This window comes from Trichinella spiralis, assembly GCF_000181795.1.
Source record: "Trichinella spiralis strain ISS 195 chromosome Unknown Scfld5, whole genome shotgun sequence".
NCBI classification, from domain to species: Eukaryota; Metazoa; Nematoda; class Enoplea; order Trichinellida; family Trichinellidae; genus Trichinella; species Trichinella spiralis.
Genome location: NW_003526944.1, coordinates 2782291 through 2794911, shown reverse-complemented (window position 1 = coordinate 2794911; position 12621 = coordinate 2782291). Strand labels below are relative to the sequence as shown.

Sequence of the window (12621 nt, the reverse complement as noted above, 5' to 3'; positions counted from 1 at the left end):
GCTAGCAAAGACATTACGATTGTACACAAATTTGCATGGAGCACCCATTCAGCAAATACTACTTCTATGATTCACTCCTTTAAATCAGAGTTTCTCAACCCGGTGGACGCGCCTCCCTAGACGGGCGTAAGAGATTACCAGGGGGAGAGTGAGAAGTGAGATTTTTTTGTTCTGCATAGTTGTTCGAAATTCAGTTTGGTCTTCAGGGGACTAAATTCTTACCGTCCTTTATTTACGGTAATCTTACGTTTAGCTTAACAATACCATGTGGACATACAATATCACCATAACCATACAAACAATACAAGGTACGTCCTACCAAGCATTAAACGTCCAAATATTAAACGGACAATTCATAGCAAATCAGTGCGCCTTCAACGCTATGTTCAGCCCCGTGCTAGCCACGTTAATCAAGCGAACAAGCGCTCCGCTATTGATAACGCAACCATGCCTCATTAATTAATACGTGCAATGAATATAAAGCCCCGCGCAGTGCCAAAGCACAGCAAAACCCGGCATTCAACGACCAAGACGATTGTAGGGTTATTATATAAAATACCCTCCAGAGCAACATAAAAAGTGAGAATTTCGAAATCAGAATTATTTATAAAACTTATTTGATCATGTACAGGACTATTACGTAAAGGCAGTAATTTTTTGAATAAAAAAACGAAAGCTGAAAAAATTAACATCTAGCACTTCAAAGATATGCAGCGCAAATCATTTATTTGGAAATTATTGAAATGAACTTTTCATTTCATGAATTGAACAGATTGTAGTTACAAGAGAATCTATGCCTCTCAACAGCTTCATTTTATGTGTGTTCCTGAATATTCACCACAACCCGCACAAAACATTAAGCGTACAATTCATAGCACTGCATTGCGCCTTCAACGCTATGTTCAGGCCCGTGCTAGCCACGTTAATCAAGCGAACAAGCGCTCCGCTATCGATAACGCAACCATGCCTCATTAATTATAACGTGCAATGAATATAAAGGCCCGCGCAACGCTAAAGAATATCAAAACACGGATTTCAACGACCAAGACGATTGTAGGGTTATTATATAAAATACCCTCCAGAGCAACATAAAAAGTGAGAATTTCGAAATCAGAATTATTTATCGAACATATTTGATGATGTACAAGACTATTACGTCAAGGCAGTAATTTTTTGAATAAAAAGACGAAAACTGAAAAAATTAACATCTAGCACTTCAATGATATGCAGCACAAATCATTTATTGGGAAATTATTGAAATGCCCTTTTCATTTCATGAATAGAACAGATTGTAGTTGCAAGAGAATCTAAGCCTCTCAACAGCTTCATCTTATGTGTGCTTCTGAATATTCACCACAACACGCTCAAAACATTAAGCGTACAATTCATAGCACTGCAGTGCGCTTTCAACGCCTTGCCCAGGCCCGTGCTAGCCACGTTAATCAAGCGAACAAGCGCTCCGCTATTCATAATGCAACCACGCCACGTTAATTAATACGTGCAATGCGATATAAAGCCCCGCGCAGTGCTAAAGCACAGCAAAACCCGGCATTCAACGAGCAAGACGATTGCAGGGCTATTAAATAAATATCCCTGCAGAGCAACACAAAAACTGAGAATTTCGAATTCAGAATTATTTATAAAACTTATTAGATGATGTACAAGACTACAACGTCCAGGTAGTTTTTTTCAATAAAAAACGAAAAGTGAAAAAATTAACATCTAGCACTTCAAGGATATGCAGCACAAATCATCTATTGGGAAATTATTGAAATGCCCTTTTCATTTCACGAATAGAACAGATTGTAGTTGCAAGAGAATCTATGCCTCTCAACTGCTTCATCTTAGGTGTGCTTCTCAATGTTCACCACCACACGCTCAAAACATTTAGCGTACAATTCATAGCAATGCAGTGCGCTTTAAACGCTTTGCCAAGGCCCGTGCTAGCCACGTTAATCATGCGAACAAGCGCTCAGCTATTCATAACGCAACCACGCCACGTTAATTAATAAGTTCAATGCCATATAAAGCCCCGCGCAGTGCTAAAGCACAGCAAAACCCGGCATTCAACGAGCAAGACGATTGCAGGGCTATTAAATAAATATCCCTGCAGAGCAACACAAAAACTGAGAATTTCGAATTCAGAATTATTTATAAAACTTATTAGATGATGTACAAGACTACAACGTCCAGGTAGTTTTTTTCAATAAAAAACGAAAAGTGAAAAAATTAACATCTAGCACTTCAAGGATATGCAGCACAAATCATCTATTGGGAAATTATTGAAATGCCCTTTTCATTTCACGAATAGAACAGATTGTAGTTGCAAGAGAATCTATGCCTCTCAACTGCTTCATCTTATGTGTGCTTCTGAATATTCACCACCACACGCTCAAAACATTAAGCGTACAATTCATAGCAATGCAGTGCGCTTTAAACGCTTTGCCAAGGCCCGTGCTAGCCACGTTAATCATGCGAACAAGCGCTCAGCTATTCATAACGCAACCACGCCACGTTAATTAATAAGTGCAATGCCATATAAAGCCCCGCGCAGTGCTAAAGCACAGCGAAACCCGGCATTCAACGACCAAGACGATTGCAGGGCTATTAAATAAATATCCCTGCAGAGCAACATAAAAAGTGAGAATTTCGAAATCAGAATTATTTATAAAACTTATTTGATGATGTACAAGACTATAACGTCCAGGTAGTTTTTTTAAATTAAAAAACGAAAAGTGAAAAAATTAACATCTAGCACTTCAAAGATATGCAGCACAAATTTTTTATTGGGAAATTATTGAAATGCCCTTTTCATTTCACGAAAAGAACAGATTGTAGTTGCAAGAGAATCTAAGCCTCTCAACTGCTTCATCTTATGTGTGCTTCTGAATATTCACCACAACACGCTCAAAACATTAAGCGTACAATTCATAGCACTGCAGTGCGCTTTCAACGCTTTGCCAAGGCCCGTGCTAGCCACGTTAATCAAGCGAACAAGCGCTCAGCTATTCATAACGCAACCACTCCACGTTAATTAATAAGTGCAATGCCATATAAAGCCCCGCGCAGTGCTAAAGCACAGCAAAACCGGGCATTCAACGAGCAAGACGATTGTAAGGCTATTATATAAAAAACCCTCCACAGAAACATAATAAACAAGCATTTCGAAATCAGAATTATTTATTGAACTTATTTGATGATGTACAAGACTATAACGTCCAGGTAGTTTTTTTCAATTGAAAAACGAAAAGTGAAAAAATTAACATCTAGCACTTCAAAGATATGCAGTACAAATCATTTATTGGGAAATTATTGAAATGCCCTTTTCATTTCACGAAAAGAACAGATTGTAGTTACAAGAGAATCTATGCCTCTCAACTGCTTCATCTTAGGTGTGCTTCTCAATATTCACCACAACACGCTCAAAACATTTAGCGTACAATTCATAGCAATGCAGTGCGCTTTCAACGCTTTGCCAAGGCCCGTGCTAGCCACGTTAATCAAGCGAACAAGCGCTCAGCTATTCATAACGCAACCACGTTACGTTAATTAATAAGTGCAATGCCATATAAAGCCCCGCGCAGTGCTAAAGCACAGCAAAACCGGGCATTCAACGAGCAAGACGATTGCAGGGCTATTAAATAAATATCCCTGCAGAGCAACATAAAAAGTGAGAATTTCGAAATCAGAATTATTTATAAAACTTATTTGATGATGTACAAGACTATAACGTCCAGGTAGTTTTTTTCAATAAAAAACGAAAAGTGAAAAAATTAGCATCTAGCACTTTGAAGATGTGCAGCAGAAATCATTTATTTGGAAATTACTCAAATTCGCTTTTCATTTCATGAATTGAATAGATAGTAGTTTTGGAAACACGATGTGCAACGTCTGAGACGATTGTACCGATATTGAAAGAAGAAATCGACCAGAATATTATAAAAAATGAGAATTTGAAAGAGGATGCCGTTTTACAATTTCTCATTTTTGAACAACAACAAGAACACTTTTATTTATCATTTGAACTCAACAACACTACTCAATAAAATTCAAAATTCGACAACATACTTTTGGCCATTTTTTGCGAAATGTTGAAGTCAAAGAAATTCGATGTTAGTGAGAATGGAATTTGGAGGAATAAAACATACAATATAAATAAATATGTAAATAAAATGATTTCCTGAAGATTCATTGCTGGTTCTTAAAGAGTCGTGCGGAGAAAAGTTGTAGTTTGTGCTGAAATTGTTCCTGCCTGTTTTTTATCGCCTACAGTACCCTTAAAACTTAAAATTTTGTGAATCTATTGACTTTGATTTATTGCGCTTTTGAAATAAAATTCAGACGAAATGAAGAGAACAGTGCAATTCGGACCCATAATTCTCTCTCTTATGTAAATGTCAAAGTTTCTAACCATTTTTTTTCAATTATCTCCTAAAGTCATCGAATGCGACTTATGAGAATTTATGTGTGTTTATCCTCCGCAGTAGTGTCTTTTGTTGTCAAACAAAGGAATGTATTATTCATCCTAGGTTTGTAAGAGTGTGCCATTAGTTGTTCTCAGTGTGTAAGTTAATATCTTAAAACATAGAGATAATACCATGGATGGAGACATTAAGTTGTGATGAATTGTTAATTTTTTATTGCATTATGCAACAATTACGTTTCACACAGCCTTCTGCACTTATAGTTCATTTTCATAAGCGGGTTCAAGGAGTGTTGGAAAGCAAAAATGAACTCAAAGAACCATAATTTTTATATCATTGAATAGGTAATTGAATAATAAAGAGGTTAAACGGCAGAGTAATGCGTGAAATAACAGTTTATTAACAAGTAAAAGATATGCAAAGCATACGGTAGTACAATCAGGTATGTATCAAAGTGAAATTGAAATAACGTTGGTAATTGATATCAATGGTAAATTATAAAGTGATTAATAGATATAAGTTTAGTATTGTCGGATGTTCTATGTCCATTTCCTGCCGTTTTGAAACAACTTTTATGAAATTAATCAAAGTGTCCTAAAAATGAAGGAAAATTCGATCGCCGAAATCCAAGAAATATCGTAGGAGGCATCAAATTTTGAATGATTCGTTTACTTAAATAACAAAGCACGTCCTTTTGATGAAGGGTACGCATGCTGGTTGCGTTTCAAGAAAGTTTTCAGTTTGGGGAATTCACAGTACATTAACAGGCGCAATGTGCCAACTTTAGGCGCCATTTACTTCACAAGCTCGCTGTTGTTTTCCATGAAGCTTTTTAAAGGAAATTTATCTATCCGTATGTATCGATGCTTGAAGGAAAATGCAAATATTGCGAAACAATGTTCTTGAGCCCCCAAAACAGCAAAGCGTATTTATTCCATAAAATTTTGATTTCTATTCGTAAATCTTTCAAACAACTGATAAGGTTGATTCAATGAAGACATTTTTCACACAATTCCTAGTAGCGTAGGGTTCGAGGTTTCGCTCTCAATGAGCTACCGAATTTGGATGCTAATTGCAATGACAAAAACATAAAATGTTTGATAGCCTCGCATAGAAGTGTCTTTAATTAAATTGTACTTCAACACTGTCAGTGGTTTCCGCAATAAGGATACTATTTGTAGTAACAGAAAAACATGGATTTTTTACTTGATTTCTATTTATATAATACAGGCTGCACGAACTTCCGATGCTTTATTTGAGCTACTGCATTCAATGATAACGACTTAGAATTAGCGTATAATGAAATCTACTTTTTTTGAATTAAACATTTATTGCAACATAATATCTTTTACATAAATCCCATTCACTAAAATAAGATGTTAACTAAGTTCCTACGTAGCACAACGAGATGTTCATTAGTATGAATAGTGGATTATGTAAAAATTATCATATATGCAGGCAGTGAAGCTGATCTGAAGGTTAATCAGCGAAACTGAAATCCATCAATTTGCAACTAAGATATTGTCTTTATTGATACCTACAAAGAATGTTAGTACAACAGTAAAAATGACTTACCGTTTAACTATCGATGATGTTGAAGAGGAGAGTTTATCGCGCTTGTTAACCGATGTTCTATACACGGATTATGACTATGAAAACTAGGAATAACAAGGAAGATGACATTTTGAAAATTAGGTCAAATTCAGGGAAATAAAATAACCTGAGCTTGCCTTTGGTGATGTAAATTCACTTTTGCTCAGTTATAGCGTAATGGTATAGAAACATTATGGTAAACATTACTAACTGCTAAGTTATTACGCTTGTATTCGACTTTAATCAACGTAATATTATATCAATCTAATCTTGCACTGCTATTCTCAAACATTCACTTATTGTAATAGTCATACTATAGCAGGATGACCAACTCAGCATGATCCGTAATTGTGATTATTGTCCTTTGAAATGATCGACAAATTATGCAACCATTTCTCTTTCCGCAAATGAACCCTAAACTCAACTCGAAAGGCATGGGACATGAAAACGTTCAAATGCGGAAAGCCACTCAAATTAATTATAATAATACTCATGATCTACATCCAGTTACTCTAATTAACAAATATGTGAATTGAAGGTTCGATAACTTACAGCTCAAGTTTATATAAATTACAGACTCAAGATATCCTCCGTGAAGTTTAATTAATTAACCTAACTCAACAAATTATACATACCAAACTTACCATCGTTTCATGTCACAGAAAACGGCATTTTAAAGCTGTTTTGTACAGAACTGTAGAATTACAGCAAACGACGCACCCAGAAACTAGTCCAAACCAGGCACATAAAATATAATCAAAATGATTCCAATTCAGTCGAGAATTTTCTTTCTTCAAGTGCTGAAACATGACACTGCTGCAATAAGAAAATTTGGTCAGCTCTCTCCCTCTATATATGCCTGACTCATCTGAACGTTTTGATTTACAAGCATATTCTTTCAATCGACTAAGGATTCACTTTCTCTGTTATACAAAGTATGATGATATTTCGTTCAAATTTGTACTGTTATGTAAAAATAAATAAACAAGATATGCAGTTGAATAATTTCAGCAAACAAACAGAAAACATATCCATTCCTAAAGCATGGTACAGCAGAGCGGTTCAAGAGTTTGTCTTACACCTACCGCAATGTTTGGCGTCATCATGCTCACATTTATTGCCACGCTGTCCATGGCCATGCTCGCTCTCTACTTATTAATAGGAATAAAACAGGGACGAGAAAAATGTGGTCTGTAAATTTGTTGCATATATCTAGTAGCGAAAAATGACTAAGCACCAAACAATTTAACAGGCATAAAGCTGCTGAAAAAATTTGTACCTGAAAATTCGACTCTTTCCTCATCAGATCCCTTCCAACTGACGAAAGTTAAAACTATAAGTGAGTCTTTTTCATTTTCTGCAACTAATACACTAGCACACTTTCTGATCAGTCTTTCTTTAAATTACCAATTATTACTTCACAGTTTAATTTATAATTCACTTGGTACACAATCCAGTCATGCTATATATCACGTATTATTGTAAAATTCATATGAATGGCCTGCAAAATGTTTAATTCATAATAACAAGCACCGTATATCTGACGTATATAAATAACTGTAATAAATCAAAATGAGAATTTTCACATTGCAATGTGTGATGTTGTTTTTAGTCCATCTATGATGTATGTGAAAATTCTGACCTTGGCCGAAAATACTGTCTAGTACTGTTGTGATTTTCTTTTCAGATGAAATTGGAACAAATACTTCCATTCGCAGACCAGACAGAAAGGTAAGCGATACTTCTGTTTAATTAGAATATAAATTTTGTCGAAAATTTGTACAATTGAGATGTCGGCCACAAAAATGTTCTTTGTGTTCTACTTCTTCTATTCTTCATCATCATCATCATTATTATTAAGAAAATCAGCAACAATCTTTATGATAACAGTTTTCAATATTTCTCATTCAATTAATTATTGCCAATAAATTTCTGAAATCGCACATGCAAAAAGAATTGATAGATTTATTTCATTTCAAAAGTAAAATGTGAAAATTTTTCTCTGAGATTAACAAACAAAATTTCAACATAAATATCCGCTACCACCGTTATTTATCAATATGAATCAAGTGATTCGAAATGCTGCAATTGAAATCGCATTTGACAATTGAAAATTCGTTATTCTGACGATTGAGAAACAAAAAGTCGAAACACAAATAATTCGCGTATATTTCACTTCGAAATGCTTTTTCGGAAACTCCATTCGATGGGGAACAAATTAAAACATGATTATCGCATGTAATACTGTAATATTTGAAAAAAAATTTCTTTTATTCACCCCATATAACAATATTTATACTAAACGATCACGTTTAACAACGAATTCACGAACTATTTGTTTATGAATGGAAACTTTTTTTCAAAAAATAATTATTAGACAAAAACAAAATTCTTGAACACTTGTTTAGGTCAGAAATGTTCTGTGCTCGTCTAGCTCAATACATGCTGCATTTGAACAAGCGGAATCGACTGACGCGAACGGTAAGAAAAGTAGCTCAGAAGTGGTGCTCAACGAAGAAGAAACGTCGAAAGAGAAAGCAAGTGAATTGATTAGCTGTTAAGAGGTTTATTTCAAAACAGGATCGTGTGTAGAGTGACGACGTTCAGATGTTTTCACTGCTGGCTAAAGATTTGGACAGAATTCATTTCATGCTAAATGGGAAGCAATTCTACACTGAGCAATCGTGTGAAGACAAACGTAAGTATAAAGCTTATTCAACATTCGAGAAAATGAATGTTGTTATCTGTGCTATTTGTTGGACAAAATTTTGGCAGAGCATTGAAAACAATTTATTCGCTACGCTGAACAATTATTGATTGTTAAGTTTGAAAATTTCCAACTACGGATCCGTTTAGCTACCAATGTGAAGCTCATCTCGTTGGACTTGGAAAATATGGATGAAGAGACCGCAAGGAAAATACTAACAATGGCTAGTTGTTCCAAAGTGATTGTACAAGTGCCTACGGTGTGCTCGTCATTGTTGTCTGTCGATGAAAATCTCGGCAAATTGTGCAAACGAGAGGCGGAAAAAATTGCATCGTTTCCTTTCCAGTCGGAGCTAATGGAAAATTCATCGACTGATGAGAAAGCGGTTCAAACTTCGGCATCCGATAATAACAAGCCGATCCTAACAAACAGTATATCGATAGAGGCGATCACACGGACAGAGAACGCGGCAACTCAGGTGGAGGAGGAGAGCGTCATCTCAAAATTAACAACAACAGATAACCTACCCAATGTTGAAGATACTGATCAAGCGGTTGTGGAACTCGGTCCGACCGATGACGGTGACAAAGAGGACAGTAGAACTTTGGACGACATGAGCAAATCCATTTACGGTCTGTTGGACGAGTGCCAATTTGCGAAAATGCCTTTCAACTTCGCCTACAGCAGCGTCCTCGACGACCAGTGCAAAAGCACGCCGAATTGGAACCACAGTGGAAAAGTGTTGCCCGATTCGGGAAACAAGCTCGATTTGAACGAATTGAAAAGCGTCATACCGGAAGCGGATCAACATTTGCTGGATATTGCGGGCAAATTGGCCAACAAAGTTCAGTGCCCACAAGCGGATGGAAGTGAACAATCAGACGAACTGAAAACTGGGGATATTTTGACACTGATCACGTTGATCAACCGAAGCGCAAATCATCCGGCAAGAATTAAACAAGTCGACAGCAGCAACGACGAAAATAATCCACTCGCCAACACCGGCGACAACTGGGAAGATGTTCTTACGAAGGCGCTTAAGCCGGATTCGACTTCGAGTGAAGTTGTCGAATTAACCGAAGAACACCAACGACGACTGCACTTCCACAGAGAACGCTTCGCCAGACAGCGCGAAGAACTGCTTGCACTGGGGATCGACGTACCCACCTGTCCAACGCGAACAACTCCTCCACCTTCCCCACAGTAAACTGCATTACAAAACAATAAAATTCAAGTTACAAATCAAAAGAACTGTATACCTAATCAAGTACACAATTAAACAAACAAGTTTAATTTTCAATTTTCACTGAACGATCGATAACGAATCGACAAAAAACTCAAATCGACAATATCAGAGCATGTAACAAAATATCGAAACGAAAACACAAGAAAAAGAAAGTACACAGACAAAATGGAACCTACTTTTCCTTACACGTACAGTGTAATATTTTTTTTCATTTTAATTTACAATAAAGTGTTAGAAATTAATAAACTGAGCGTGCCGAAGTGCATTTTAAAGTCACTTTAAAAAGCAACAGTTTAAAATTATGCATAGTTTAAAATTAAAAGCGCCCTCATCGCGGCTGAGCAGCAATTGCAGAATAAACAGTGTGGCTGAGTTGTTCGAACTGAGATCAGGCAATTTGTGTAGAGAAATCAAAAATGGAAAAACAGAAGAGTACAGACAACCTGTTCAGCAAGTTCGGTTGTGCGCTTCGGCTGAATGATAAAGAACAAGAATCCGTGCTCGACCAACTGCTGTTGACGGTGAACGCGCTGAAAATCCGACCCACAGCCTACGTGGATCACATTTCACAACTGTGCATCAGCAATCCAACTGCCGAAACAATTTCATTCAAAATCAAGACAAGCCGACCACGTCTTTTGACGGTCAAGCCGTCTTGCGGTTTCCTCTTGCCCACCGGCATGTGCAAGGTGTTGCTGCGGCTGCAAGATTCGTCAAACATACCTCCGGAAGTTCAAAGGGACTACATCACGATCACATTCATGGTAATTCCGGACGGGGTGGTCAGCGTCAAAGCGTCGACAGTTTGGCAAGAGATGCGCAACAAAGAGCCGGTCATCAGGCGAATGGGCATCATCCTGCCCTACGGGAAGGAGTCGTTCCTTCATGTACTAATGCACACCGAATTGGACAAGGACGCAGCATTCTTCGATGACGAAAACGACACAATTAATGAGGAGGAAGTTCAGCCGAAACATAACAGCGAATAACAATGATAATATTATACATATGTTCACTTCACCATAAATGCTATATGATTAAATTTATAACTTCGTTTATATTGACAATTGTTCAAAGTTCAAAAAAAATTCAAGGTTTTTAATTTCATAAATGAATTATGCCAACCATTCGTGTAAAAAAATCCATTCATTAATGAATAAAAGGAAATGAAAAATCATGATTGATGATTAAAAAATGTTTAACTTTTTGTTACAGTACAGTAAAAATGATTTTCAAGTTGTTTAAATCAGATGAGTTAGAAAAATTGAAAAGTAACTAGGAAGAAAGAGGGAAAGTTACGCTACTGAGTAGGCTGGGCAAGTACGAGGAATATATCCGAATGGTTGTAATAGGTGAATGTGGGGTCGGTGGGGTTGATACCGTTTTGTCGCAGCGAAGCGAACAGCTGGGCTTCGGTCAGCGGATAGCTGCTGAACAGTCGACCGCCGAATTTGCACCAACTCTCGCCCAGCACACCGCCCAAGATCAAGTAGCCGCCCGGCTTGACCAACCTGACCACGTTGGTCAAGGCGTTGGTGAAATCGTCGACAGTGTTGGAGGCGAACTCGAGGCAGAACAACGACGACACCACGTCGAAGCCCAGACCGTCGTAGTCGGGCCAGTCGACCACGCCAGGCTTGAACACATCGCAGTGGAACACGCCCCGCAGTTTCGACCGACTGGCCACTTCCATCGCCTCGACGGACAATGTCGCCTGACCCTCACGCTGTGCAATGTAGCCCAACACGCTGCGCCAGTCGAACGGCTTCCGGTCCTGCATCCACAAGCGCAGCTGTTCGCAGTTCTGTTCCAAATAGTCGGACAAGTAGATTTCATCCACCTTGTCACGGAACACCACGGCCATGTGGATGGTGGGTCCGGAACCGATGTCGAGGAGACGAGTGATTCCCGTTTCCGGAGCCTTCTTCAACGACAGACGTTCAGCGATGATCGGTAATACCGACAGCATCATCGTCATCGCCGGATCCGAAACTGGGCTAAATTCACCATGTCCTGTCTGATATTCGTCAACATCCCGTCGGTGTAATAATATACTTTAATACAAAACAAACTCCCACCTCCAGTCGCTTACGACACCGACACATCCTAGCTACTCATTTAACTAAAACATTATGTGGCCAGTAATTTCATTTTTTTCCACAATATTCAAATGCATCTTAATACTACTACCGAATGATAAGAAAAAATACGAAATTCTTACCTGGAATAAAAATCTGACAAATAAGCTTTCGCATCAAATGCCCAAGCATAGTCAACTCTAGTCAATAAAGGAAGATCATTCTGCATTTTCAGTCTTCTTTTGTTTATGTGAACCAACCACAAAGCACAATATTTCCAGTCGAAATAAAATGCCAAAGACAAAAAGTAGCCACTTTGCAGTGAATGAGTGAGGAGGAAAATGATGACTGACGTGTGTGTAATAATAAAATTGGCCAACTTTTCGCCCAACCGACCTGATCATTGAGCTTAAAATCAATTTGAAGTTTGAAAGTTGAAAGCCTGCTTGAAACTCTTTCCGTCACAACAACTGACAACACGCATATAAAAGCGGATGCGTTGCAACCCGTATGCACGCACATAGATCTTTTTCACGCTCCAAACCAACAAACAACAGAGGCCTGCTTATCAGT

At 37.8% G+C, this 12621-nt stretch overlaps 5 protein-coding genes across 5 annotated transcripts; 3 read left to right on the top strand and 2 right to left on the bottom strand.

Moving 5' to 3' along the window:
• The first annotated feature begins 1823 nt into the window (after positions 1 to 1823).
• On the top strand, positions 1824 to 2615 carry Tsp_04297 (conserved hypothetical protein). The gene is made up of 4 exons (XM_003375064.1): positions 1824 to 2000; positions 2168 to 2193; positions 2324 to 2514; positions 2545 to 2615. Exons 1-4 carry the CDS (start codon positions 1824 to 1826, stop codon positions 2613 to 2615), a joined length of 465 nt encoding a protein of 154 aa, XP_003375112.1.
• Positions 2616 to 3367: 752 nt separating this feature from the next.
• Positions 3368 to 4046, top strand: Tsp_04296 (hypothetical protein). The gene is made up of 2 exons (XM_003375063.1): positions 3368 to 3544; positions 3861 to 4046. The coding sequence occupies exons 1-2, from the start codon at positions 3368 to 3370 to the stop codon at positions 4044 to 4046; spliced, it is 363 nt and encodes a 120-aa protein (XP_003375111.1).
• A 3658-nt stretch (positions 4047 to 7704) lies between these two features.
• Positions 7705 to 9931, top strand: Tsp_04295 (hypothetical protein). The gene is made up of 4 exons (XM_003375062.1): positions 7705 to 7748; positions 8426 to 8498; positions 8625 to 8715; positions 8874 to 9931. The coding sequence occupies exons 1-4, from the start codon at positions 7705 to 7707 to the stop codon at positions 9929 to 9931; spliced, it is 1266 nt and encodes a 421-aa protein (XP_003375110.1).
• Positions 9932 to 10417: 486 nt separating this feature from the next.
• Positions 10418 to 10857, bottom strand: Tsp_04294 (hypothetical protein). The gene is given in 3 exon segments (XM_003375061.1): positions 10418 to 10520; positions 10534 to 10671; positions 10694 to 10857. The coding sequence occupies 3 exon segments, from the start codon at positions 10855 to 10857 to the stop codon at positions 10418 to 10420; spliced, it is 405 nt and encodes a 134-aa protein (XP_003375109.1).
• Positions 10858 to 11270: 413 nt separating this feature from the next.
• On the bottom strand, positions 11271 to 12277 carry Tsp_04293 (nicotinamide N-methyltransferase). Its single transcript, XM_003375060.1, has 2 exons — positions 12192 to 12277; positions 11271 to 12024 (listed from the first exon to the last, which is right to left on the bottom strand). The coding sequence occupies exons 1-2, from the start codon at positions 12275 to 12277 to the stop codon at positions 11271 to 11273; spliced, it is 840 nt and encodes a 279-aa protein (XP_003375108.1).
• Positions 12278 to 12621: the final 344 nt, after the last annotated feature.